The 27,253-nt window shown below is 44.6% G+C and overlaps 1 protein-coding gene across 8 annotated transcripts; it reads left to right on the top strand.

The window, feature by feature from the left end:
• The first annotated feature begins 569 nt into the window (after nucleotides 1–569).
• LOC147356267 (major histocompatibility complex class I-related protein 1) lies at nucleotides 570–27,043 on the top strand. 8 transcript variants are annotated; one of them, XR_015143174.1, is made up of 8 exons: nucleotides 570–746; nucleotides 11,816–12,076; nucleotides 12,735–13,010; nucleotides 14,037–14,312; nucleotides 14,917–15,018; nucleotides 18,707–18,959; nucleotides 21,696–21,869; nucleotides 26,317–27,043. XR_015143174.1 is itself a non-coding variant. In XM_086343510.1 (6 exons), the coding sequence occupies exons 3-6, from the start codon at nucleotides 12,755–12,757 to the stop codon at nucleotides 18,745–18,747; spliced, it is 675 nt and encodes a 224-aa protein (XP_086199636.1). In that variant the 5' UTR covers nucleotides 570–746; nucleotides 11,816–11,996; nucleotides 12,735–12,754; the 3' UTR covers nucleotides 18,748–20,903. The 8 variants fall into 8 exon arrangements, 3 of the variants coding, with proteins under 3 accessions (XP_086199636.1, XP_086199633.1, XP_086199634.1); XR_015143177.1 differs by having other exon boundaries at nucleotides 11,816–11,996; nucleotides 26,317–26,434; XR_015143176.1 differs by lacking the exon at nucleotides 18,707–18,959 and having other exon boundaries at nucleotides 11,816–11,996; nucleotides 26,317–26,434.
• Nucleotides 27,044–27,253: the final 210 nt, after the last annotated feature.

Here is a 27,253-nt window from a genome sequence, read left to right as displayed (position 1 = left end):
TGGCTTTGTGCTGAGGTTTGCTAATCTAGGAAGCCAAGCCAGCTGCCCCTCAGAATCTTCTTAAAGCCCCAGGTCTCCTTTACTCAATGAGCATTTTTGAGCTATTGGGCTGGGGGTGCTAGAGCAGCATGGAAGATAGATGTAAGCTAAAAATGACAAGATAGTCTAGGGGATACATATTATATCAGACATGTGGACTGCAGCATTATAGGAAGCCAGAGCAAGTCGTGGGAACTTTGTGTGAATCTTTCTCATGGATCTTGGGTGAAACCTAAGCTCCAGGGAATAAACAAAGGCTTCTTTTTCTTTTGAGCTCCCTGGGGGACCAGAACTGATTCATCTTTGTGTTCCCTGTGTCTTTCTTATAGCTGTGCTCCATAAATATTTAGAAGTTGGTAACAGGACCAAGATAGGAACAGCAAAAGGAGCAATCAGTGTCTCAGACCAACAAAGGGTTAAAGGTCACTGGGGAAGGCGGTCCTTCAGGTTTCTCTTGCTCTCTATGCTACCTAGCAACTGATGACACCAACATTTCCACTGTTTTGACTGGGAGAGAGACCTTGAATGTCACAGTTGCTGAATCACCAAAAAACGGAGAGAGCCGATACAGTACAAGGTTCTTGAAAGATCAACAGGGACCTATCAGTGTTATTGTTAAAAGAATCAGAAGAGAAGGATTTTAGAGGGGCTGATGATGCTCCTATTGCCTCTCATCATTGTACTAATGATGAAGCTCAGCGATGCTCGTGAGTACCCCAAGTTCTCTTTACTCTAAACTCCCCAGCTGAGGGAGCCTCTGGGAAACAGTTTGTCTTCCTGAAACTCCTGGTGAAGTGAAGAAGCCAGGGGCAGAAAAGTGTGTTTATTCAACCCAGGACTTGTTGGAGTGATGAACCGGAAAGCTATACAGTTTTCCAGTCTGTGTGCGTAGGATCTTGATGTTGCCCACCTTTTCTGAGGGGTTGAAAGCCATTCTGGAAAGACCCTCTGGATAACTTCCTCATTCCTATTTCCTTTCTGAACGTTCTTCCCTGTCTTTTCTGCTCATGTCTTTTCTTTCACTTTTGTTTTTCCTCCCTACTAGCTTGGTGAGTCTCATGAGGATGTGGTCAGGGTTTCAGGGGCATTGAAGAGTAGAGCAGATCCATTGTTCACATTTATTTGTTTATCCTCCTCACCACAAGCCCTACCTGTAACACAAGATCCCAGAAAGATAAAACCATGGTTCTGGACTTGTGTACTGAGTGTAAGAGTTATCAACTGAGTAGAAAAAGATTTTCATTGTATGGGGAACCTGTGTTACTAGGGAAGCAGTTGCTTTCTGTTGCCCCAAATACACAAGAAGACTGGTGGGCTGGAAGCAACAGGCTTCTCTGCTCTAAGCAACTGCTTTCTCAGCTAGAGTTCAGCACTCCCAGGGGGTTGCTGGACAACATCTGGGCTACCATCATAGACAATGATGTATGAGCATGATGGGAAGGAGCTCTTTCAAAATATCTGTGTGTTTCTTGATGGCCTACTATGTGATGGCACTTTTGGGGACATGACCATGGACAAGATAGACATAGGTCCTAATTCTATAGAAACTTCTATAGAAAAGTCCTACCATTCAAGTCAGACATGGGAAAGATTGAAGGTGAAGGTAAGAGACAGAGGATAAAAAGAGGGCAGGAGTGATATTTCTAGAAGGTAAAAAGCCTATATATTGCCTGTATTTGATTCTCAAAGAACTCTCCAATAATATGACCACAATACCCCCTAAATATAATCTTTTATGTGTTGGTCTAACTAACCCTTGTGGCTGAGACAATATCCCCATTTCCCGATGAGGAGATCCAGACCGAGAGAGGTGGACTCAGCTCACATAATGAACAGAGTCTGAAGCACATGCAGGTCTTCCCGCCCACAGCCCCTGGCTTTCCCACAAAATCCTAGCGTCTCTGGATGTGGATGCTCCGCACTTTGATAACTGACAGCATGAGAAATAGAACCAGTCGCCTATGAAGGGCAGGTAAGGTCACCTTGTGCTGGCTCTCCTTCTCTTCCGCTGCATCCTTCTCGGCCCTGTGTTGTGTCCCGGGGCGTTGACTGCTACAGGCGACATCACCCGGTCTCTCTCACAGGCTGATTTCTGTTTGGGTTCACCCAATAGGAGACGCCGAGGGAAAGCAATCAGAGAGCGAAGCGAGGTTGAGGTATTACCTTCTTTTCCCTCTTTCTCTAGTGCCTCTGGTAGTATAATAGCTGTGTCCCTCCACAATATAGTTTTCCATGAATAGCCCCTTTTTCATGGTTCTAGCTACCACTGGGCTTCAGGAACACTATTTGCTCCTCTAATCGCTACAACACTAGGGCTGGTAACGGCTTCTTATAACTGCTAGCTTCTGGGTTCCCTAACATCCCTCATTTGTTCCTGTAACCTTGCTCACAGCTCTGTGTAGAGTCCCTCCACTGAAGTTTCTTCATGTGACTCATCTAGAGTGAAGGCTATTACCTGCCAGGACCCTGACTGAGCACGCTGAGCATTGAGGAGTGCTAACAGAGGGGAGATGGAGTTATGAAAAAGGACTTGGTCTTGTTGATATTTGGACCTAATGCTGGCCCTGAATGGGAGCTTCTGGGGTGGAAATGCAGGGAGGAGATACCAGAGTGTTTGAGATCACAGAGCAATGTTAAGATCACTCCAGCATCACTTCCAGTGTGGTGTTCTCATTGACTCCTTAGCCTTCAGTAACCTGCTCTTGCCTTTGTACTCCCATAGCTCCTGCTCCCAGTTTTATAGTTTTCTATCTACCAAAATCTCTCAGTCAAGGTTCTCCTTAAAGCGGGGAGAGAGATCTCATTTTTCTCGTTTCCCTCATATGTTCTAGTGACCAATAGGCACTTAATAAACACCTCCTGGGTTTTATGTTCCAAGGTGATGTTTCTAAGAAATTGAAGTGATCTGGCTGTATGCCATAGAGCAGGGGTCCCCAATTTCTGGGGCCAAGGTAAGCAGCAGGCAGGTGAGCAAGCAAGCAAAGCTTCATCCATATTTATAGCTGCTCCACATAGCTTGAATTACCACCTGAGCTGACCTCCTGTGAGATCAGCGGCAGCATTAGATTCTCATAGGAACGCTCAAGAACCTGCTGCGAACTATGCATGGGAGGGATCTAGGTTTTTATGAGAATCATCCTGAAACCCTCCCCCACCCCTCGTCATTACCCAGGCTGTGGAAAAGTTGTCTTCCAGGGAACCAATCTGTGGTGCTAAAAAGGTTGGGGTTAGGGTTGGAGAGAACTGCCATAGAGAACTTGGGCAGCAATAATGACTAAATTCATGACTGTGGTTTATTCTGGTTGCAGAATTTGCATGAAAAAGAAAGAGGTTTCCAGCCCATGGGAAACTGTGAGCTGGTGGGGGGTGGGTGTAATCAGGTGGGGCAGGCATGGGATCTCTCTGGCAGAGCTATATGTGGTTTGTATGGTTGATCCTGAAAAACACCAAGGTCAGTCTCTTGACGTTATTCATAACTCTATGGATATTTCAATATGCTATATCAATCTGCTTCATGAAGTCCTCCACAGATAAGGACTGATGATAGATAAGTCCCCAGAATTGTCAACTGGGCTAGTGTTAAGAGACAGGCTTGCAAATTATCTGCTAAGAAATGACCTTGAGTTCCAAGAGTTAACATGAGAAAATATGGGCACTTGCTATAGACCTTATTAGACTCCAGTCTGTTTCCATGGAGCTGTTGCCAAGGTACATGCAGTAGAAATTTCTCCAAGATACTGTTTTACTCCCCTAAGGCCCTCTTCTTAGTTGACATTGAATCTATCTAAATCCGAGAAATTCAACTAATGTGTAGATTTTCTTCTGACTAGTGGGAATATTTGTCTATTCTTACTAAAACCCATTGACCTCGGTCATCCTCACTAGAGGATTCCCAAGGTCTCAAAGGAAGGGGCCTAGGTTAAAGAGAAAACACATGACTTTTTAAATACTTGCTTTATGAAACCCAAATTGAGACAGATGATAAAGGACATTCTTTCTGATGGCCGAGTTTATATTTATTATGGAAAACTTTTCAAGAGTATGAGTACCAAATCACATTTTGTTACAACTTCAATGAATCATTTTATAAGAATAGAATTCATAAAATTGTAATTCTTCTGGGAAATAGGAGACCTGTGGTCATCATCGTATACAGAGAGTACTGGGGGAAAAAACCATCAGGGCTCATTCATTCATTCTCTGAAGGTTTATATGGCTCACAGTAGACCTTGCTATTCCTCAAACACATGGAATGGGCAACTTTCTGGAGGACTTGGGCTTGTTGTTCTGCCTGGAAGGTTCTCCTAAGCTGACTTCCTTTCTCCATTCACATCTCAGCTCAAGTGCCACCTGCTGAGATAGCCTTTCCTGGTCCCTCTAACCTATAAGATCATCCCTCTTCACATTCTATTTTCCTTGTTTTTTTCTTTTTTTTAAATTAGTTTTTCTCTTTTTAAATTTTCTTTTTTCAGTATCTTTTTCTCCATTTAAAAAAATTTTGTTTATTTTTGTGTATATTTCCTTTCCTTTCTTTATTTCTCTTCAAAACCCTTGTGTTATACACTTAGCTACTGCCAGTCTTCCTTCTAGAAAGGAGTTCAGATAGCTGGGACATTGATGTGTTCATTGCTGTATTCCTAGCAGTTAGGACTGTGCCTACTGGAAGTTCAGAAAAGCATAAAATTTAAAAGGGACACTGGTAACCTCCAAAGGGTAGCCTTAAAAGAGTAACTTAAAAGTCAAACCGCCACATTCAGCACTTCCTGGCCCTCAACAAGTTTCTGTAGTGAGAGGAGTTGTTAGGAGAGACTGGCAGTTCTTGAAGTGTATAGAGACACCCACATCACTGCATAGTTGGACTAGTGTCCAAAGGCCCTCTTAACTAAAAATATCACCCTCCACTTCTCCCTCTCATTCCCACGATGCCTGAAATTCCAGAGAGTAGTTCCCAGGAATTATAATCATTTTGACTGTGTTAAGACATAGGGCCATTTGGGAGGGCCAACAAATAATTGGGGCTTTGTTGAACTGGTCATCCAGTCAGGACTCACAGCCAGTTGTAGGAAGGTCTCAAGTCTGGTTCCCCTGGGACAGGAAAATCTGGGATTAGTGAGTCATCCTTGACACAAGAGGGCGGGAGAGAGCAATGGTGAGCCTGGTGAGGAGCCTGAAACAGAGCCTGGGATGGGGAAGGGCCTCTGCTTCTGAACAGCTGGGCAGTCTAAGGCAGAGAGGCTTCCTGCTTGACAGGTCAGAAGGAAATTCTTGGGCCCTCTACTTATGGATTCTAAGGATGATATTGGACAATTTTCTTCATCTCTCTGAACCCATTCCTATCTGTGAAATGGGAATTTTAAGAAAGTGAAAAGTGTTAGTCAGTTAGTTGTGTCCAACTCTTTGCAGCCCCATAGACTGTAGCCCACCAGGCTCCTCTGTCCATGGGATTCTCCAGGCAAGAATACTGGAGTGGGTAGCCATTCCTTCTCCAGGGGATCTTCCAACCCAGGAATCAAATCCGGGTTTCCCACATTGCACACGGATTCTTCACTGTCTGAGCCACCAGGGAAGCCCTGGGAATTTTAAGATCTACCTCAAAGGGTTGCAGGGCTTCTCAGGTGGCTCAGATGGTAAAGAATCTGCCTGCAATGCAGGAGGCCCTGTTTCAATCCCTGGGTTGAGAAGATCCCCTGGAGAATGGACTGGCTACCCACTCCAGTATTCTTGCCTGGAGAATTCCATGGACAGTGGAGCCTGGTGGGCTACAGTTCATGGGATCATGAAGAGTTGGGCACAACTGAGTGACTGAGCACACACACACACATAAAAGGTTGTATTGAGAAGTAAATATAATTCATGTTTATCCAAGACTTAGCATGGTAGCTATCACATGGTTTGCACTCAAGAAATAAGCGTGGTTCTGAGGGTTATGACTCAGATTTCACTGTGCTCCATGGTGCATGGAAGGCCTAACTTCATAGCGGGTTTTCCATCTCCTCCTTGTGGCATTTCTGGATCCCTTCATGGAAGACCAGGATGTCTCTCCTAGTTGCTGGAACATTCCATTGGTGCCTCTTTTGTGGCACTTACTGCTTGCTGCCATATGTCCCTGTATTGTATTTATTTTTGTCACATTCTTTGGCTCTCCAATAGGCTTCCCTGATGTCTCAGCTGGTAAAGAATCCGCCTGCAATATGGGAGACCTGGGTTCAATCCCTGGGTTGGGAAGATCCCCTGGAGAAGGGAAGGGCTACCCACTCCAGTATTCTGGCTTGGAGAATTCCATGGACTGTATAGTCCATGGGGTTGCAAAGAGTTGGACACGACTGAGCGCCTTTCACTTTCATTTTCACTTTGGCTCTGCAATAATACTGTAAATTCCTGGAGGAAAAGAACTGGTGTCTGATCTGTCTTTCCCTTCCTGACATTGCCTCACAATTCCTCTTACATGGTAGAAACTCAAATATCAATTGCCCTCATGGATGACTATCTGAAAATACATTAGCAGTTATTGTCATTTCCACAGCCTTTTGTCAAAATGGTCCAGCTAGTTCATCTACAGGCTAAAATGAACATAATTTAAGATGTAGAGTCACCACTATATTTGGTCTGATCGCTGTTCAGTTGTTTTGTTCAGGCTTTTCAGCAACGTCTATCAGAGGCTGTTGGGACAGAGCTGCCTCTTTGAGAAGCAGCTTGACTGGCCTAGACAGAAGACCAAATTCAAAATTGTAGATTTCAGTCCACTAAGTGGATTGATGCTGATAATCTGTTCATGGAAAGGGAGAGAAAAACCCAATTTGTAATTATTGGAACAAGAAGAAAGAATCAGAAGGTCAGAATGAATCATATGAAATTGCCATTTTGGTAGATCAAAACTAGTCCAATAGAGGTCTTTTCAAATGATTCAACCTTCATAGTTATATGGAAATCTAATCATCCAGACAGCATATCCATAGGAATATAACCTATCACAAGATCTAATGTATCATGAGAGAAAGAGTACCATGAATTTTCTCCTGTTTTTTCTGTTCTGAGTTACTGACTTAACATCTGTCAACCAGCTTCCCATCACAGCTGAGGTAACATTTTAGAAGCCCAAGTAAGGAGCAAGCATGGCTCATACCTATGGATACGCCAGATGGGTAACTGGGTGCGTGGCAGAGGAAGGGGACCAGGCTGTGATGTCCTGGAGCAGAGCCACAGCTTGACTGCACGAGGCTGGATGGGCAGGCGACTGGCAGATGGAGGCCAGCCTTTAGGGGCAGAGCACCCTGTGAAGTCAGGGCTGGCTGGTGGAGAAAAACTGCTCCGAAACCAGGAACAAGACTCGGAGGTTGGAGAAAAGGGCATTCCACTGTCCTTGGACAGCTGGCAACAGGCCATGTGTCTCTCTGTTGACCTCTAAACTCTGGATTATGCAAATCTTTATGAAGTTACATTTTTGTAAGAAAGTGAAATTACATGGATTGTAGATATTATGTATAGAGATGATGTCAGTGATACTCATTTAGAATAAATAACCCCATTGAGCAGTAATACCCCAAGTTGGTAATACTATTTTTTTTGTTTGTTTGTTGGCATCTACCAGGCAGGCAGACCCCAGATGTCATAGAAGGAAACCCAGTTTCCGAGGGAAGTTCTATATGTCAATGACATAGTCTCTTTTTAAAATCCTTCCTCCCTCTCTCTCATTCTTTGTCTGGGATTTGATTTCTATGAGGCTTTTTGCTATCGGAAGCGTGGAAGCAATTCCTACCTATTTCTTTTCCCCTCACCCCCTCAGCTCCAGCCCCAGGCCTCACTGCTTTTCCCAGAATGTGCCAGGTTGACCTTTCCTTGGGGCCTTTGTACAAAATCCCCCTGCCTGGACCGCAGTCCCCAGACATCTGCCTGGCTCCCTTGTTCCCTGCAGGCACTTGTTCAAAGTCTTCTCAGACCAGCTTTCCCTAACTTCCGCTGTTTAGAATTACATTGCTTAGTCCTCTTTGCACCTTTATTTTTATCCACTGCACTTTTTAAATGACGGGTTATATGTATTTATTTTATATTGTCTGCCTTCCTTGTGTCCTCCCATTAGGATGTAGGCTCCAGAAGGGCAGACATTTTCACCTGTTTTGTATGTAATGTGTTCAGAGTCCAGAACAGCGCCTAGCACGGAGAAGGTATTCACATGTTTGTTGAGTACTCAGATGGAGACTAAGAAAGTGTGAGAAAATGTTCATGACTTGCTCTTCCTTTTGCCTTCATCTTTGAGCAATTGCATAATCTGCGGAGGAACCACAAAACCTTTCCAGATGTGGAGAAATAGAACCGTTTGCAAAATCGGTTGCAGATTCCACCATATTACACCTTTTGCAGACTCTAGGCTGGATGTAAATTAGATTTCAGCTCTGCTTCCCATTCACCAGCTTGCACCTTATGAAAAGTATTTTTTAAAGTATAAGTTCCTGGGAATTCCCTGGGAATTATAATTTAATTTTATAAAACTAAAATTTTATTTTATTTTATTAAAATTTCTATTTTAAAGTTTAAGTCCAGTGGTTAGGACTTGGAGCTCTCACTGCTGGGGTCCTGGGTTGGACCCCTGGTCAGGGAACTAAGATACCCATGTGGTGAGGCCAAAAATGTTTTTAAAATAAAGCATAAGTTTGAAGTTAAATTGATTCGCATTCATTCCAGCATAATTAATTATTTTGAAGCATAAAAATAGTGTTTTGCAAACAATTTACAAATACCTACAAATATTTAAGTTCCAACCATGCGCTAGGCTCCCTGTGCTAGGCCTTGTAGGAAATACAGAAGGAAGAAGCTAAATCCCAGTTCTTAAGTATCTTAGAACTGAGAAGTGGGTAGAAAGTGAACAAAGATAAGAGAATAGAAGGCAGAATATGGAACTATTGTTTCGGGGATAGAGTTTATGCCTCTGCTTTATCCTCACTCTTGTTTTCATAAGAACCAACACTTTTGTGATGGTCTTATGTCCAGTCTCAGAGGTTTTCACTGGGTTGCCTCCCCATTCCAGCCCCCACCGCCACGGGAAGGGAGAGGGGTGGGGAATAAAAGGTCAAAGCGGTAAGGAGGGACCATGGGGCCTTTATGCTCCGCCCAGGCCTGGGGGAGAACAGCCTCCATCTTGCTCAGCAGCACAGCTGACATGCAGGATACTACCTCCAGGGAGGGGGCCCATGGGACATGGGTGCTGCCCAAAACTGCTCCCACCCCAGCTGGAGGAGCAGAGAGAAAGAAAACTGAGAAAGAAAGAAAGAAAACTGGAGGATCCTGCAGGTTACAGAACTGGTGCAATTGGTTGGAAGGGGCCGGGGCTGAGTAGGCCTGATTCGGCCTCAGGGAATCCTGCTGCTGCTGCTGCTGCTGCTGCTAAGTCGATTCAGTCATGTCCGACTCTGTGCGACCCCATAGACGGCAGCCCACCAGGCTCCCCCGTCCCTGGGATTGAGGTGAGGGTTCCCTGGCCTTGGGGAGGCCTGTTCTAAAAGACAGTCTGCACAGTGTGGATTCTTTCATAAACAGCATTAGAAAAAGTTATAGCCAGACGTGCATGCACAAAAATGAACCCAACCATTTTGTGAACTGTTTTGTTTGTTTGTTTGTTTGTTTGTTTGTTTTGACTTTTTTCTTAAACATATATTTAAAATGAAGAGGAAGGAGTAAACTTCATTAAGTTGCGTTCAACCTGGGGGTCAGCCTGACCCCCATCTGAGGTTCTCCACAGCGACCAAGGCCGTGCCTGAAGATCTGAGCCTTCACAAAGGGGACAACAGTGGGATGAGCTACCTGGAAAAAACTGGGGGAAATGGTGTCTAGGGCAGCTCTTAGACACATACAAGAGAAGCCGTGGATGTGGCTCCACCTTTTAGAGGGCCCTGCTCCAACAACTCCCTTATCCACATCCTTCCCCACAGAGCAAGCGTCCATGAGGCCAAGTGGAGGTGCTTGCCCTGGGTCTGCACCTCACCACAGGTATCTGGAACCTGCAGCTCTCTGCCCAGATGACTCAGGGCTGCTTGAATTTACATGGGCCTCTTCCTTTGGTCCATCCTCCTAAGGATGGTAAGGCCTCTGCTAAGTCCAAGAGGTGGCAAAGAGGCAGTGTTTATAGATGGAGCCTGAATGAGAGAGCACCAGGCCCTTAGCAGAGCTGGGGGGACTTGGGGAAGGTAGAGAAGGAGGTGGGTCTCAGGCTAAGGCCCAGGGGCTGGAGGATGGAGGCTACCTTTCTCTGCGCCACCACCAAGTCAGATTTTTGAATTTGAACTTGGGCTTTGAGGTCATATGAAGGGATATTTGTCAAGGTAGGGAGAGTAGAACATACTAAACAGTTCGTTAGCTTGATTTATCCCTGTAAGATATTTGGGCCTCTGGCATGTGGGCCTCCTCTGATCTCTTGACACAGCCTTGCAAATATCAGGGCTGGTCTTGGGGGCTGTCTTTAGAGATGCGTTTTGCTGACTGGGGAGGATGTTGATGGGTCAGGATGGCAGGAGGTAACAAGATAAAAGGCCTAGAGATGGGCATTTCCAGACAACACTGAGCAGAGCCTGGGAAGAAAGCCACCGTGCTGCGTGTCTTCTCCCCGCCAGCTTTTTGGCAGGACATGGAGGACCTTGGTTTCCTTGGTCTCAGCTCTGCTTACCTCTTAGGTGTCATTTCTCCTCTCCTCTGTGATGCTTGCTGAGCTCCAGCATCCTAGGCCACTGGTTCCCGCAGTGAGCCCCGCTCTCCTAGCCTCTGTCTGTACAAATTGTTTTCTGTTCTGCTCCTACTGTCTGTCCTCTCTCCTATGTCCCTGCTCAGCCTCATTCCCTGCTCACCTCCTCCCCATCCCAGGATCTCCCCTAAGATGTATCTTCTCTAGAAAGTCTTCCCTGAAGGCCCACGCCCTGCACTGACCCCATTATGACACCATCCCATTCCTTCCAGACTGCACTGTCTCCACCAGACGCGGGGCTTCCTGGTTGACATGAGAGAAGTTCAGTGCAAAAGCAGCAGAGAAAGTCATGCAGTTTTATTTCATCTTAGCCGGCTTTTGACCATTAGGGACTATGACAATTCTTACAGTGAGGTTTGGCTAGAAGAAAAAAGTAGAGAAAGAATAGGAAAATGGTTTTCGGAGTTGGTTTGATATAATAGACAAAGCATTTTTAAAATTTTGCTTTTTAAAATTTGAAAATTAAATTTTTTAAGAAAAAATTTAAAATTTTCCTTGGGAGGCCTGAGTCTTTATGTGGGTTCTCACTGTGGGTCTGTCGAGCAGACTAACCAACCCGGTGTGTGTGTGTGTGTGTGTGTGTGTGTGTGTGTGTGTGTGTACACGCGCATGTGCATGCACAGCAGTGAGATAGGGCCCTCATTTATCACCCTAGAGCCTCTGCTGGTGAAACCTGGGCGTTGGTTGTCAGGGTTTTCAAACCCTCAGAATCCCTCAGGGATAGATCTCCCTGGAGGGGCCAGTGAGTGGCCCTGGGCCCCTCCCCAAAAGACCAGAGCACTTAACTTCACCTACAAGTTGAGTTACGCGTAAAAATGTTCAACCTGAACAAAAAAGGCTCCAAGTCTTGGCTAAAGCTCTGAAGTCCTTTCCAGGTCGAAGTTCCTGGGGTTCTGTGATTCCATAAGAGGAAGTAGCAGCTGGGTCCCCGAAGGAATGGGTGCAAATGAACACAGAGGACTATCATGAGGTTTAGACGGAATCTAGCAGCTTATGGATCTGGATCAGCCATGACCCAAATATCTGCCTTCTCTGCCTCTCTCGCAGGGACTCACTCTCTGAGATATTTTCGCCTGGGCATTTCAGAGCCTGGCTATGGGATCCCTGAATTTATTTCAGCCGGGTATGTGGATTCTCATCCCATCACCATGTACAACAGTGTCTCCCAGCTGAAGGAGCCGCGGGCCCTGTGGATGGAGGAAAACCTGGCGCCTGATCACTGGGAGAGGTATACACAGCTGCTGCAGGGCTGGCAGCAGGCGTTCAAGGTGGAACTGAAGCAGCTGCAGCGTCACTACAATCACTCAGGTGGTGAAGGCAGCAGGGATGAGCACGTTCCATCCCTAGCCCCCAACCCGGTAGAGGCCCCTGGGCTGACAGTGGCTGTGAGCTGAGCTACATTCTTTTGGCAAAGCTCAGGCAATCTTGTCACTGGGGTTCAGTGCCTGCCATCTGTCCTGTGCCTCTTCCACATTGTCTGTTTCTTCCCCAGGACCCCATGTGCCCCCATGTCCCTGTCCCATCTTCATTCAGGCTGCTGACCTGCATCTCCTCCTAAATCTAGCCGTTGCGTGTCTTATTTCCAGGCCTAATGAAGTGCTTACTTATGGGCAATGACTTACTACATTAACTTTCCCCGGGGATATTTCTGGCTCCTGGGTATCTCTCCCTCCTCCATTGCAGTAAAAAGTGTATCAGTTAGTTGTTCCCAATATAGGATAACTCCACAAGGCAGGAATTATCATACTCCTTTGACATGCAGTAGGTACTCTGTAGATACCTATGTATAGGTGGGCTTATATCACAGGAACTTTCTGGAGACTCAGTGATGCCATGCCAGGCCTGTGCGGTAATGTATTCTGGGGTAGAAGATGCTTCCAGCCATGCCCCTAGTCAGATCATCCGGGTACCCACCTTTACATCCCCCTGTCAACCCCTCCCTTCCTGCCATTCATGTGTCTTCCAGGGTTTCACACTTACCAGAGAATGATTGGCTGTGAGTTACTGGAGGATGGAAGCATCACGGGATTTCTCCAATATGCGTATGATGGACAGGATTTCCTTATCTTCAATAAAGATACCCTGTCCTGGATGGCCATGGATAATGTGGCTGACATCATCAGGCGGGCATGGGAGGCCAATCGGCATGAGTTACAATATCAGAAGAATTGGCTGGAAGAAGAATGCATTGCTTGGTTAAAGAGATTCCTGGAGTATGGGAAAGATGCCTTACAAAGAACAGGTAAAGAGGAGGGGGAACTCCTTGTCCCCACATCCTCAGAACTAGCAGTTTCATACGTAACAGTCCTCTAATTTAGCTTTTAGCCATCCTTTTCTGAAGTCTGTTTTGTTAGTTGGGCTACAGTGACCTGTAACTTCCTCATGAAAACTTTCCCTAGTTACCTTTTTATCAGCATTTTAACAACACTCAGCAATTCTACTTGTTTTGAGTGGAGTATGTCCAGGGACCCTTCCTTTTGGGGGATTCAGTGAGATAAATCCTCCCATCTCCTGTTAATGATAAGTTGGGTAATATTGGGTTGGCCAAAAAGTTCATCTGGGTTTTCCTGAATGAACTTTTTTGGCACCCCCTGCCCAGTACTTTGGGAGGTAATGCAATTCTTCAAGCTTTGTAGTAACCAAGAGATCATACAACACCAGGATGAGTAAAAATCTGAAATTAGAAAAAAGACACACAGAGGGTCTTTGCTTACCTTAAGAGGTTAGGATAAGATTCCTTTCAGTAAAAAACTCCTCTTATACATCAAAGATATGATTCAGTTGGTCAACTTTTAGTTAACAAAGAACTTTTCATGCATGATCTCATTATTCAAAATGAATTATGTCTGTATCATGCTGTGGGAAACTCCCAGACACAATGTGCCTTTTCCCACAGGAGTGATGTTTAATAGTGGGGCTTTCCAGAGCTATGGCAGCCCCTTGGGGAGGCACCTGGACTACAGGTATGAATATGGACTCTCTGTTCAAGCACATCGGTTTTGGAGGCAGTTGACTGGAGTTTGTTTCAATTCTCCCACTCACTAGCTGAATACTCATTTTCATTTTAATGGTTTCAGGTAACAGAAATCTGCTCAAATTGGCTTTAGATCAAAGAATTTGTTATTGGTGAACCTGGGTTCTGGGTTATTCTTATTTTTATATGTTTCCTGCAATGAAGAAAATTGGGAAATGCAGTTGCTGTTTTCTAGTATTGTGCACTCAGTACATAAGATACTTCTATTTTAACTTGAACTTCTTTTTTTTCTAGAGCCCCCCAAAGTCAGAGTCAATCACAAAGAAACTTTCCCAGGGATTACAACTCTTTACTGCAGAGCTTATGGCTTTTACCCCCCAGAAATTTCCATTAACTGGATGAAAAACGGGCAAGAAATTGTCCAAGATACCGATTATGGAGGCATTCTTCCCAGTGGGGATGGGACCTATCAGACTTGGGTGTCTGTTGAGCTGGATCCTCAGAATGGTGACATTTACTCCTGTCACGTGGAGCATGGCGGAGTTCACATCGTTCTTCAGGGTTTCCAGGGTAAGGCTGGGGTTGTGGCTGTCTGGGGAGTGAGACCGAGGAAAGGTGGTGAGCAGGAACCGTGGATCACTGCGTGCTTTAGAATAGGTCTGTTAAATCAGAGGTTCTCTCAACTTTTTGGTCCTAGGGCTCCTTTATACTCAAAAAATTATTGAGGACCCCAAAGAGCTTTTGTTTATATAAGTTATATCTATTTCTATTTACTGTATTGCAAATTAAAAAAAATTTTTTTTAAGTAAACACTAGAAAACATAGCATTCTATTTGCTGTCAGAGTGATAATGTCATCTCATATTGTGTGGCCTCTAGAAAATTACCCTGTGCCCATGTGAGAGATGGAGATTTAAAAAAGGGGGGGGCGGGGAATCATGAGTTAGATCTCATTGACTCTCTGATTGGGTCTTGAGGACACCTGGGGCATTCAGACCATACTTTGGGAACAGCTGTTCCTGTTTCAGATTATTCTCCACAGAGCTGTGAAGAAGTCACAGTAAGAAAAGTAGTATTGGGCTTCTTAATGATCACAGGAAAAAAGTCCCCAAAAGATAACATAGAAGAGCAGGAGGACACGTGGATTTTTTCCTCCCTTATTTGCTTACTTTCAGAATCGGAAACTATACTTCTCGTGGTGAAAGCTGTTGGGTTCATTGTCCTCGCCATTGCCCTGGCTGGAGTTGGCATCCTAGCCTGGCGAAAGAGGCCCCGAGGTAAGAGGCGCGTGGAAGGATCCTGGGGATGAAGACTGTCTCTCCACAGCTCCAGAGTTTTATTTTCTGCACCTGCTACTCCAAGCTCCCTTTAGAACTGGGTTTGGCCTCATTTTGTACCATAGGACCCAAAACACCTCTCTCAGCATATAGGGAACACACACCATGGATGATGCTTGCAAGGAGAGTGGTCTGTTTCCTAAGTGGTGCCTGATGTCAACAAAGTGGTACAGTTCCTGTCCGGGTGGACTGTCCTTTGTGCAGTTGGTTCAGAGAAGATATGGTGACATTGATTTGTCTTTTTCCAAATGATCTCATTATTGTTAATTACTACTGACCTTTTAAAAATAATTTATTAGAATTGGAGGCTAATTACTTTACAATATTGTAGTGGTTTTTGCCATACATCGACATGAATCAGCCATGGGTGCACATGTGTCCCCCCAGTCCTGAACCCCCCTCCCCTCTCCCTCCCCACCCCATCCCTCTGGGTTGTCCCAGAGCACCGGCTTTGAGTGCCCTGCTTCATGCATCTAACTGACACTAGTCATCTATTTTACATATGATAATATACATGTTTCAATGCTAATCTCTCAAATCATCCCACACTACTGACTTTTGAGAGGATTTTGTCCTTTGTTTTTCCCATCTTGACAAACATTATTCTGTCACAATCACGTGGAAGTCCTTTTTCTTCTCCTTTTTTTTTTTTCTTTTTTGGTCTGCACTGGGTCTTTGTTGCAGCACCCAGACTTTCTCTGGTTGCAGCACTTGGGCTCAGTTGCCCCGTGGCACGTGGGATCTCGTTTCCCGACCAGAGATTGAATCTGCATTCCCTGCATTGAGAGGTGGATTTTTAATCAGTGGACCACAAGGGAAATCCCTGCTTTTTCTTCTAAATTCATCTTGCAACCCATGAAATGTGGAAGAGTAGATACCTTTAGAAAATGGAACTCAGGGTAAGAAAAAGTGAAAGGAGAAATGAGACATATAGGTTCTTGGTACCCAGGGAAAAACTTCATCCATTCCATAAACATGTATTAAATGCCTCCTGTGTTCTAGGGATTGTATTAAATGCTGGGCTATCACAATGCAAAAGACAGACACAATCCCTGTTAGAAAGCTTACAGTCTAGTCTTGCAAAGGTCATTTCCCACCTCTGGCTTCACTAGGTGCTCAAGTTGATAAGAGCATAATATTGATGAGCCCTGGATTATGGGTTTGAACCCAGTTGTGGGCCAGGAATTTGGCTGTACTTCACAGCCATAGTATCACCCAATTCAGGTGATACTGTTCAAAGTGTCCTATTAGTTAAACGAAACACCAACCCTGTACAAGAAAATTAACTCAGAGTTAATGGATCATTGTTTTCTTTATAAAAAGTATAGTTCTAACCCGAATCTAACAAGTGATAACCGCTGAAGCAAAAAAAATTTTTTTCTTCTTTTCTTATAATGATACACCTCTCTCAAGGATGATATGCACTGTGATTTCCTGCTCTTTTATCTTGTGGAGTTTGTGAATTTGAGTTGAAGTTTCTCAAGTAGTAAGAGAATCTTGACAAGTAGGCTAAAAATGTTTCTCAGAGTTTCAGTTCAGTTCAGTTCAGTCGCTCAGTCGTGTCTGACTTGTTGCGACCCTGTGGACTGAATCACGCCAAGCCTACCCATCCATCACCAACTCCTGGAGCTTATGCAATCTTATGTCCACTGAGTCAGTGATGCCATCCAACCATCTCATCCTCTGTCATCCCCTTCTCCTCCTACCTTCAATCTTGACCAGCATCAGGTCTTTTCCAACAAGCCAGTTCTTCCCATCAGGTGGCCAAAGTATTGGAGATTCAGCTTCAGCATCAGTCCTTCCAATGAATATTCAGGACTGATTTCTTTTAGGATGTCCTGGTTGGATCTCCTTGCAGTCCAAGGGACTCTCAAGAGTCTTCTCCAACGCCACAGTTCAAAAGCATCAATTCTTCAGCGCTCAGCTTTCTTTATAGTCCAACAACATCCATACATGACTACTGGAAAAACCATAGCTTTGACTAAATGGATCTTTGTTGGCAAAGTAATGTCTCTGCTTCTTAATATGCTGTCTAGGTTGATCATAGCTTTTCTGCCAAGGAGCAAGCGTCTTTTAATTTCATGGCTGCAATCACCATCTGCAGTGATTTTGGAGCCCCCCCAAATAAAGTCTCTCACTGTTTCCACTGTTTCCCCATCTATTTGCCATGAAGTGATGGTACCAAATTCCATGATCTTAGTTTTCTGAATGCTGGGTTTTAAGCCAACTTTTTCACTCTCCTCTTTCACTTTAATCAAGAGGCTCTTTAGTTCTTCTTCACTTTCTGCCATAAGTGTGGTGTCATCTGCATATCTGAGGTTATTGATATTTCTCCTGGCAATCTTGATTCCAACTTGTGCTTCATCCATTTCTTATGATGTACTCTGCATATAAGATAAATAAGCAGGGTGACATTATACAGCCTTGACACACTCCTTTCCCGATTTGGAACCAGTGTGTTGTTCCATGTCCAGTTCTAACTGTTGCTTCTTGACCTGCATACAGGTTTCTCAAGAGGCAGGTCAGGTGGCCTGGTATTCCCATCTCTTTAAGAATTTTCTACAGATTGTTGTGATCCACACAGTCAAAGGCTTTGGCATAGTCAATAAAGCAGAAGTAAATGTTTTTTTCTGGAACTCTTGCTTTTTCTATGATCCAACGGATGTTGGCAATTTGATCTCTGGTTCCTCTGCCTTTTCTAAATCCAGCTTGAACATCTGGAAGTTTACAATTCATGTACTGTTGAAGCCTGGCTTGGAGAATTTTGAGCATTACTTTACTAGCATGTGAAATGAGTGCAATTGTGCGGTAGTTTGAGCATTCTTTGGCATTGCCTTTCTTGGGGACTGGAATGAAAACTGAGCTTTTCCAGTCCTGTGGCCACTGCTGAGTTTTCCAAATTTGCTGGCATATTGAGTGCAGCACTTTCACAGCATCATCTTTTAGGATTTGAAATAGCGCAACTGGAATTCCATCACCTCCACTAGCTTTGTTCATAGTGATGTTTCCTAAGGCCCACTTGACTTCACATTCCAGGATATCTGGCTCTAGGTGAGTGACCACACCATCATGATTATCTGGGTCATGAAGATCTTTTCTGTATAGTTCTTCTGTGTATTCCTGCCACCTCTTTTTAGTATCTTTTGCTTCTGTTAGTTCTGTACCATTTCTGTCCTTTATTGTGCCCACCTTTGCATGAAATGTTCCCTTGGTATTTCTGATTTTCTTAAAGAAATCTCTAGTCTTTCCCATTATGTTGTGTTCCTCTATTTCTTTGCATTGATCACTGAGGAAGGCTTTCTTATCTCTTCTTGCTATTCTTTGAAACTCTGCATTCAGATGCTTATATCTTTCCTTTTCTCCTTTGCCTTTTGCTTCTCTTCTTTTCACAGCTATTTGTAAGGCCTCCTCAGACAACCATTTTGCCTTTTTGCATTTCCTTTTCTTGGGGATGGTCTTGATCACTGCCTCCTGTACAATATCCTGAAACTCCGTCCATAGTTTTTCAGGTATTCTGTCTATCAGATCTAATCCCTTGAATCTCAGAGTTTACTGAGCACTGTATAATTTATTTTTGAGCTATAAGGAAAATGCACACATATCTGACTACAAACTCTTTTTCTTTCAGGGAAAAACAAAGTCATCTACCTTTCTACACCAGAACACTGATGGGAGATGGCTGCTTTCCAACTGTCTCTTCTCTAGGAACCATGGCCTCCTCTGTCCCATATGGACTCAAGCCTAGCACTTAAAGCTCTTGATAACAGCTGCAACAGACACGGATATTACAGGATTACGCATTTGTAATCTATGTACATTTCTACACATGGCAGAAAAATAGGAGCTACAAAATTCTTTGGCTCTAAATTAAAGACTGTCAGGTATCAGGCTCTTTTGATGGAATCTTTTAGAATGTGCATGCTAAGTTGCTTCAGTCGTGTCTGACTCTTTGCCATCCTATGGACTGTAGCCTGCCAGGCTCCTCTGTGCATAGGATTCTCCAGGCAAGAATACTGGAGTGGGTTGCCCTGCTGTCCTACAGGGGATCTTCCCCACCCAGGGATTGAACCCACCTCTCTTACATCTCCTGCATTGGCAGGCAGGTTCTTTACCACTAGTATCCTTTATCACATTTCCTCTAAATACATCTGCTCTTCTGACACATTTCCTTACATCCCACTTGTCAACAGTGGTTTGCAGGTAGATTAGAGAACCTCAGGGCTGGGAGAAACCTTCAATCCAAGGCCAGAAATGTTTTCTCCAGTGCCTTTGCCTTGAGCATCTAGCCTCCACTTGAATTCCACCAATGATGGGCACCTCACTATATCATAAAAGGCTTTTCTCTTCTTTCAGGAAAATGTTTACTATGCAAAAGCTGTGGGTGCCATGACTGTGACCCTACAGACAGGTGGGACCATTCCATGAGGACAGTCAGTGAGTTTCTACAACAGCTTGTGAATGGTGGGATCATTTTACACCTTTCCTGGCCTAAGAGGAAGCAGAAGGGCCCTGTTCTTATGGCAGCTCTGCCTGGTAGTTGGGCATCTTGGAAATATCCCTTGTCAGATCTGTTCTTCTGTCTTATATGGGAAAGTAAGAAAAATAATAATCAGACATTATCACCATCAGTGGAAATACAGAAACATGAACCCAACTGCCATCTTTTAATGTAAAAATGATAGTATGTCCCAGAAGAGGATTCAGTTCTAATTTCTACCGTTCCTCTATAGGTTTATTGTAGATGGGCTCAACTCACCTTTATATATGTGCTTTTTCTCTATACATCTGCACTGGGAATAAACAGAAGTCCCATTGTGAGAATTAGGATTCCCTTGATCCTCCTTACTCTTTCCAGCCTCTTAAAATCCTCACCATCACGTACCCCTCATCCTGCCCCTGTGTGGCCACTGGTCTTCTGGTTGACCGTCAGTTCTATATTCATCTGTCCCACTTCACCGACCCTGTCCGACCACACACCTCAGCTCTGAGGTTGGCGGACCCAACTTTGACAGCTGACTTTAAACGTGTACATAGACTTGACCTTTGCTCTTTCTCGACTGTGACATTTGCCTCCGGCTTTAATCATCACAGTTACAGGTACAGACATTCTCAGTGTGCCAGGGCTATTCCTTGCTCCACTGTCCCCACCTCCTTCCATGGATGAAGCTCCCACCCCTCGTTTCTTTCCTGGCACCAGCCGAGTTGCATAAGAGCACATTTGTGTTTGTTTATTTTGCTTTTAGGGTTGCCATGGGCGATTTCCATACCATCTTTTAAGCAGCGTTGCACTGTGAAGAGAGCAGCTTTATTTCTGGAATGGTTTCTTCTTACAATTAGAATAGTTAGGGACTCAATATATTTTGAATGGACACTTACAGTGATTCAGGTGCTATATCTATATAAATGTCTTGTCTCTCCACTGCACAGTACTCTCATCAAAGATGTTAATAGTCAAAGCCTTTTTGTGTTGCCAGAGCCTTGCCCGACACTTAACATGTAATAAAAATGTCTGTATGGATGAAGAGGAAAAGGCAGAGGCAAGGGCAAGGATGTGGTGAGGAGACATCCAGTAACACACTAGCAGCATCTCTGTTTATCCCTTGGGGATTTTATAACATAAAGAGAGTTATCATATAAATGTAATATAAAGGGATGATTTTGTACCTTTGTTTTACAAGTGGCTCAAGATTACATTATTTCTTGATAATTTTGGACCTCTTGCTTCATTAGCTCATATTTGTTGATTACAGATGCTCAGCTATTGGAATCTATGAAATATTTGATAACCTAATTAAACATTAAAAACAACTGTGCTATCACCACAATCATCTTTTGACTTTGGATTGTCTTTACTTGGGTGTCCTTTGTAACTCAGCTGGCAAAGAATCCACCTGCAATGCAGGAGACCCCGGTTCAATTCCTGGGTCAGGAAATTCCCCTGGAAAAGGAGTAGACTATCAACTCCAGTATTCTTGGGCTTCCCTGGTAGCATAGACAGTAAAGAACCTGCCTGCAATGTGGGAGACCTGGGTTTGAACCCTGGGTTGAGAAGATCCCCTGGAGGAGGGCATGGCAACCTACTTCAGTATTCTTGCCTGGAGAATCCCATGGACAGAGGAGCCTGGCGGGCTACTATCTGAGTTAAGAATAGTGGATGAGAAATATGTTCAGCTCTCTTCTTATTCATCTTGTTTTTTAAACTCTATTTATTATATATTTTCTTGTTAAGCACATACAGACCAAGATATATCATACTTAAATAACAGTGTATGAGGAAAGCCAGGAAACCGGTTTAAAGAGCAGAGAGAAAGTCAGGCAAGGCTTTCCTGGCCCAGGCTCCTCTGTCGTACACATGAGCTGTCCCATCAGAGAGCTGGCCTCCTCTGCTTCTCCCACTACTTTCAAGTTCTTCTGGCTCATTCCTTATTTCCAAGGAACTACATACTTAGTTTTTCCTCTTCTATTTTTAACCTAAGGAGAGATTGGTTTCGCAGTTGTGGCCCTGAGGAATAGTCGTCCCCTAGGGAGGCCAGTTGATCATTTTCGGGCAGGGTCCCTCCGAGTGGTCACACCTTGTTTTCATCGCCCGCGTCTGGGGTCTTTGTCCTAACGTGTAGGTCAAGCATCCCTGTGGGCGCATAAACTGGAGTGTCACTGGATTCATGTACTGTGATTGCCAAGTGGTCAGATACTTGTCTCGGCTGGTCGGTGTATCTCCCAGCAGCAGAGTCTACATGAGAACAACCCCTCACAGTCAGACGGTGCCTGGAGGCCCCAGAATTGATGCACGGGTATGTGTGTGTGGCGGGGGGGGGGGGGTGCAATTCTTGCTCTTTAGCTCCACATTTCCAGGGTGAGCTGTTCTTCCACACACCATGAGTTCAGAAAACGTTCTCCAGGGAGGGAAAGGCATTTGCTCAAAGTGCCAGTGGGCAGCAGCACCGGAGGGGTGTGGGGTCATTTGTCTTCCAGCCCAGATGTTTTCCACTTGACTGCACTGCCCTTGTTGGAGAAAAAGCCGCCACTGTCCTTCCTGAAATGCCTTCAGCACCTCTCTTTCTTTGGACTTTTGCCGTCTTTTAGCCTTTGATCTCACTGCAGCATCTTTGCATCTCTCTTTCCCTTTGGGCTCCCTTTCTCAAAAGTCCTTTCATCTTCCAGTTACCCCTGCAGGCTGTGTAACAAATCCCAAGCCCTAGTGGCTTAAAACAACAGCAATTGTTTTTATCATTAATATCTTTCAGAGTTTCTGTGGGTTGGGGATTTGGGTAGGCAGTTTTGGCTTGGGGTTGCAGTCAAATAGTGACTGGAACTAAAACAGAGCAGGACTGGAGCAACTCAGGGTGGAGGGTCAGGCATCTTTTTCTCTGTGTAGCCTGGGGCTCTCCATGTGGTCTCTCTGTGTGGATTAGATTGGGCTTCCTCACAGCATGGTGGCCTCAGGGCAGCAAGACCACTTACACGGAAGCTAGCTTCCCTCAGAGCAAGTGTCCCAAGAGATAAGGGCAGAAGTGGCCTAGCCTTGGAAGCCACACCATGTCACCTTCGCCATACTCTAATTAGTCAAAGAAGTCACAAAATCCTGTTCAGGTTCAAGGGGAGGGTGTAGAGACCTCAACACTCAATGGGAAAATTGGCAAAGTCATGTTGTGGGAAGAACATGTGGGTGGGAGGTATGGCTGTGGTCGTGTTTGGAAAGCCAGAGCCCATCAGAGGCACGCTGGCTCACCCCTCTCTCCCCATCCCACAGTGCATTAGTGTCTAATGACTGCCATAGCAACCCACTGCAGACTGGGCGGCTCTGGAGCAACAGATTTCCCATCTCACTGTTCTGGAGACCAGAAGTCCAAAATTAAGGTGTTGGCAGAGCTGTGCTCCCTCTGAAGCCACCAGGGAAAAGTCTGTGCCAGGCTTCTCTCCCAGCTGCTGGTAGAGCCTTGGCTTGTGGCTGTGTAACTCCAGTCCTCACTGGTGTTCTCCCTGTGTGTGGGTCTCTGCATCCAGCTTTCCCTTTTTATGAGGATAGCAGTCATACTGGATTAGGGGTCCATGCTACTCCGATAGGACCTCATCTTAACTAACTACATTAGCAACTATTCCATTTCCAAATAAGGTCACATTCTTAGGTACTGGGGCTAGGACTTGAGTTGGGGATATACACAGTTTAACCCATAGCACACCTCTGCCAAACCTCTGCAGGCTCCTCTCAATCCAGCAAAAGTTCGTTTTGCTCCAGTGAATCAGCCGGCACTTAGGAAATCAAAATAATTAAACGAACTCTCCCCAGAGTGAGACTGACTCGTAAGCAGTCCACCTGACCTTAACTCGCCACGAGAGGAGTTAAGTCAAATGAATCTGGCAGAATTTTGCATATGGTTTTGGGGGAGTTTGGGGGACTGCAATCCTTTCTTTAAATCATACCACTTGGTTTTCTTTCATTTATAATGCTCATCCCCCCAACCTTTGCCTGACAAGGAAAGGTATTTTTGGTCTCCAGCTTTCATCCCTGATGGTGAAAGCAGCTTCTCATTGATCTACTTGCCCAACAGCTTCTCCTTTAGAGACTGAGGCTTCTGATGCCTGCTCTCTTTGGCTCAGAGGGAAGATGCTGGTGTCTTTCAGTAGGTTAAATATGCCTTCAGACCCCTGGACACAAGATCTCTGGGAACACTTAGCTGATGGGGACCCTCTGCTGAGGAAGGAGCTCAAACTGGGGTTCCAGAGGAACTCACCCAGCTTTCACTGTGGCGTCCTTCTCCTTCTCTCTTGCTTCCCCATAGTTGGCTTGGCTGAGTAAAAAGAACACCAAATATAGCCACCTACATGAATGACTTACCACGTAGCTAGACAGACACCATCTATGCCATTATATGTATCTTTATTGTACATCTTATTTAATTACAATACTAAACTCTGTCCATTTACTCCATCTCTGGCCCATGAACCAACTGAGGAGGGCCATAATTAAAATATAAGGGACATTCATGCAAATTTGAAAACTATTTCCTTCCTCTGGGTGAACGCTGACCAAGGCCAGGTCATATGGCTTAGCCAGCAGAACATCGAGTTTTTCTTCCCTGTTTGCCCCTCTGGTGAGATGTCCTTGTAGGGGGCACAATCTTACATGACAGCTCTAATCCTACCATCAGAAAACAGATAGAAATTGGCTGTAGACTAAGACAAATGAATTGGTTTGGAAGGGAGGGGTGAGGGTGGAAAAATACAGGTTAAGTCATTCAAATGGTAGAATTAGAAGTCCTATTTGTGTATACAAATGGCTAAAATTACCCGAAAGGCTTTACATAACCCTATCATGGAGTTTATTTATGGCAATCTATTTTTAAATTTCTATGTCATATTAGACAGTCCATTTGCACGATGCCTTGTATGTAGTAGGAACTCAGTAAATACTTCTTGAATGAACCAGTACAGTATTTTAATTAGCTGGTCCACATGTACTGGTGCAAAAGAACAGTGTCATCTTACAAATGAAGTCATAGACGGGAAATATCCCACTCAGGATCGTATGACGTTCGAGGGGCCCAGGATGAGCACTCCAAGGATTCATCTGAATTCTTCAAAGGTTTCATCAGCATCAACATTCTTTGTTTAGTACTTTATCCTGTTATTGCCTTGTCTGTGAGATTAGGTATCCCAAACATTCTAACCACACTCCTCTTCCCACACACACACATTAGGGACCAGGACAGATTTCAGAGGTTCTTACCTTCAGCCACCTTTTTCTGGAAGGTTCCGAGAAGAGGTGCTGAGAAAAGAGTTCTCAGCCATCTTGGGGGCTTCCCTGGTAGCTCAGTGGTAAAGAACCCGCCTGCCAATGCAGAAGCCATGGGTTCAATCCCCGGGTAAGGAAGATGCCCTGAAGAAGGAAATGGTGACCCACTGCAGTAGTTTTGCCTAGGAAATCCCATGGACAGAGGAGACTGGCAGGCTACAGTCCACAGAGTCGCAGAGAGTCAGACACGACTTAGTGACTAAACAAAAAAATCGGTGGCTATCACTCAGCCATCTTGGGGACCCAAATATCTGATACTTAATATGTTTTTTTTATTCTTAAGGATTCTGAAATTTCCTTTCTACCATCACTTGGAAGTATTTAGTTAATAATGCAAGTTTAAAAAATTATTTATTTAATTTTTATTTTTGGCTGTGCTGGGTCTTTCTTGCTGTGCAGGCTTTTCTTTAGTTGTGGTGAGCAGGGGCTACTCTCCAGTTGCAATGTGCAGGCTTCTCATTGAGGCGGCTTCTCTTGTTGTGGAGCACAGGCTTTAGGGCACAAGGGCCATGTTCTAGAGCACAAGCCCAGCAGTTGTGGCACACACATTACACAAGTGGGATCTGTGGCAAGTGGGTTCTTCCCAGACCAGGGATTGAACCCGTGTCTCCTGAATTGGCAGGCAGATTCTTTACCACTGAGCCACCAGGGAAACTCAACGAAGATTCTTGAAATACAAATTCCATCAATTCCTACTCATCACCTATGAAGTATAGGAAACAGTGCTAAAGAGAATTGATCGTGTGTATATTTTCCTCTCCTGCTTCCTCCCATTTAGGGTTAGCTGCACTGAGCGACTTCACTCTCACTTTTCACTTTCATGCATTGGACAAGGAAACAGCAACCCACTCCAGAGTTCTTGCCTAGAGAATCCCAGGGCCGGGGGAGCCGGGTGGGCTGCCATCTATGGGGTCACACAGAGTCAGACATGACTGAAGCGACTTAGCAGCAGCAGCGGCAGCACCCAGTAGGAGCATCTGCCTTTGTTCCGCGGTGAGGGTTGGGTATGAGAGAATGTTTGGGACCAGAAGGTTCTGAGTCCATTGGAGCTGGACAGTCAGAGTGAGCGGCTGAGTGGCAGCAGTAAAGCTGAGTTGGCTTGGAGCCCTGGCAAGCCGAGGCTGGGGCTAAGGCAAGTGCTGTGGCAGCAGCCAGACCTCTGAAGATGCAAAACCAGGGCCAGAAAGTGGCAACAACTAAGGAGAAAAACAGGTTCTGAGAAAATAGCTTCTTAAATGGAAACTAAATTCAGGGAACAGGAGACTCCAGAATGAAATGGGAATGGAAACCAGAATGGAAAAGGAAGTGAAACCAAGGAAGAAATGAGACTTTCACTCCCAAGCTAAAGCAGTCTGCTTTTCTCCCTTTTTGAAGAATCAGTGTAGATTCTAAGGTGACATTGCTAACTGAACTGAGTAAAAGCTCTATTTTTTTTTTTTTAACAGCAAGATGACAGTAGCCTAAATAAAGAATCCTGGGAACACACAGAGACGACACAAACTCAAAAGGTGAGACAATTCCAGGAAAATCTGGAATAATAAAAAATAAAACATTTGGAGTTCATCAGCTGCTGAAATACAGCCCTTTGACGTACTTGAAAAGATTCCAACGCTTATACTCTGCATATCACTCACATAATGGCTGCAGATATGTGGCCCCCGCATGACGCACCACGGAAGTCACCAAACCAGATGTAACCCCCAGAGGCTGAGAACTTGGGCTGCCTGCCATCTGACTTTTAAAAAGCTGAATTAGTCATTGATCCCTGAGGAACAAGGAGGGTTGAGGATGAAAGGCAAGCTGCTCTAACCCAATTTAGGTCTTTGCAACTGAAATTGAGATCAAATTTCAAAAATCTGTAAACTTGCCCAGCTTCACAGACCTGTGATTCATCTACAAGATGACATGTTTATAGGCCCAGTGATGCCATTTTCAAGGATTGGCCTCTGCCACAATGAATTAGTCGTTTCTTTGTGTGGCACTGCATACACCATACTTTGATTAAAGCCAGAGTGTATTTATTCCAATTTCTCATTAATAATCTGCCACGGATATTGATACTCAAGTTAAATTCATATGTCCTTCATTTGTTAATCAGCCATTCATAGAATGTATGTTCCATGAGGCCCGAGACGCCAGTACCTGGCACATAATAGATATTCAATAACTGTGCATATTGACTAAAAGACTTTCTGTAATACCTACTATGAGCCAGACTATATAGAAAATGGTACCCAATGATGTTTTGAAAATCAAGTGCAGAAATGGCCCAGACATGTGCTTATAAGCAAGTCAAGCTCACATGATAGAGAATGATTCTAGGGAAGATAATCTGGAATGTATTTCTGTAAAATAGACCCTGGGCTTCATGTTAATAGAAGA

The sequence above is a fragment of the Bos grunniens genome, chromosome 16, assembly GCF_055505025.1.
Source record: "Bos grunniens cultivar Pamir isolate PY7600 chromosome 16, Bosgru_T2T1.0, whole genome shotgun sequence".
In the NCBI taxonomy this organism is placed as follows: Eukaryota; Metazoa; Chordata; class Mammalia; order Artiodactyla; family Bovidae; genus Bos; species Bos grunniens.
Note: the sequence above shows the minus strand (reverse complement) of the source record. Positions and strands in the feature narration are given on the sequence as shown.

Coding starts and splice junctions, on each gene's coding strand:
- LOC147356267 (XM_086343507.1), top strand. CDS start 692: ATGATGCTCCTATTGCCTCTCATCATTGTACTAATGATGAAGCTCAGC. Junction 14,313..14,916: donor CGTTCTTCAGGGTTTCCAGG/GTAAGGCTGGGG, acceptor GCTTACTTTCAG/AATCGGAAACTATACTTCTC. Junction 15,019..18,706: donor CTGGCGAAAGAGGCCCCGAG/GTAAGAGGCGCG, acceptor TTTTTCTTTCAG/GGAAAAACAAAGTCATCTAC.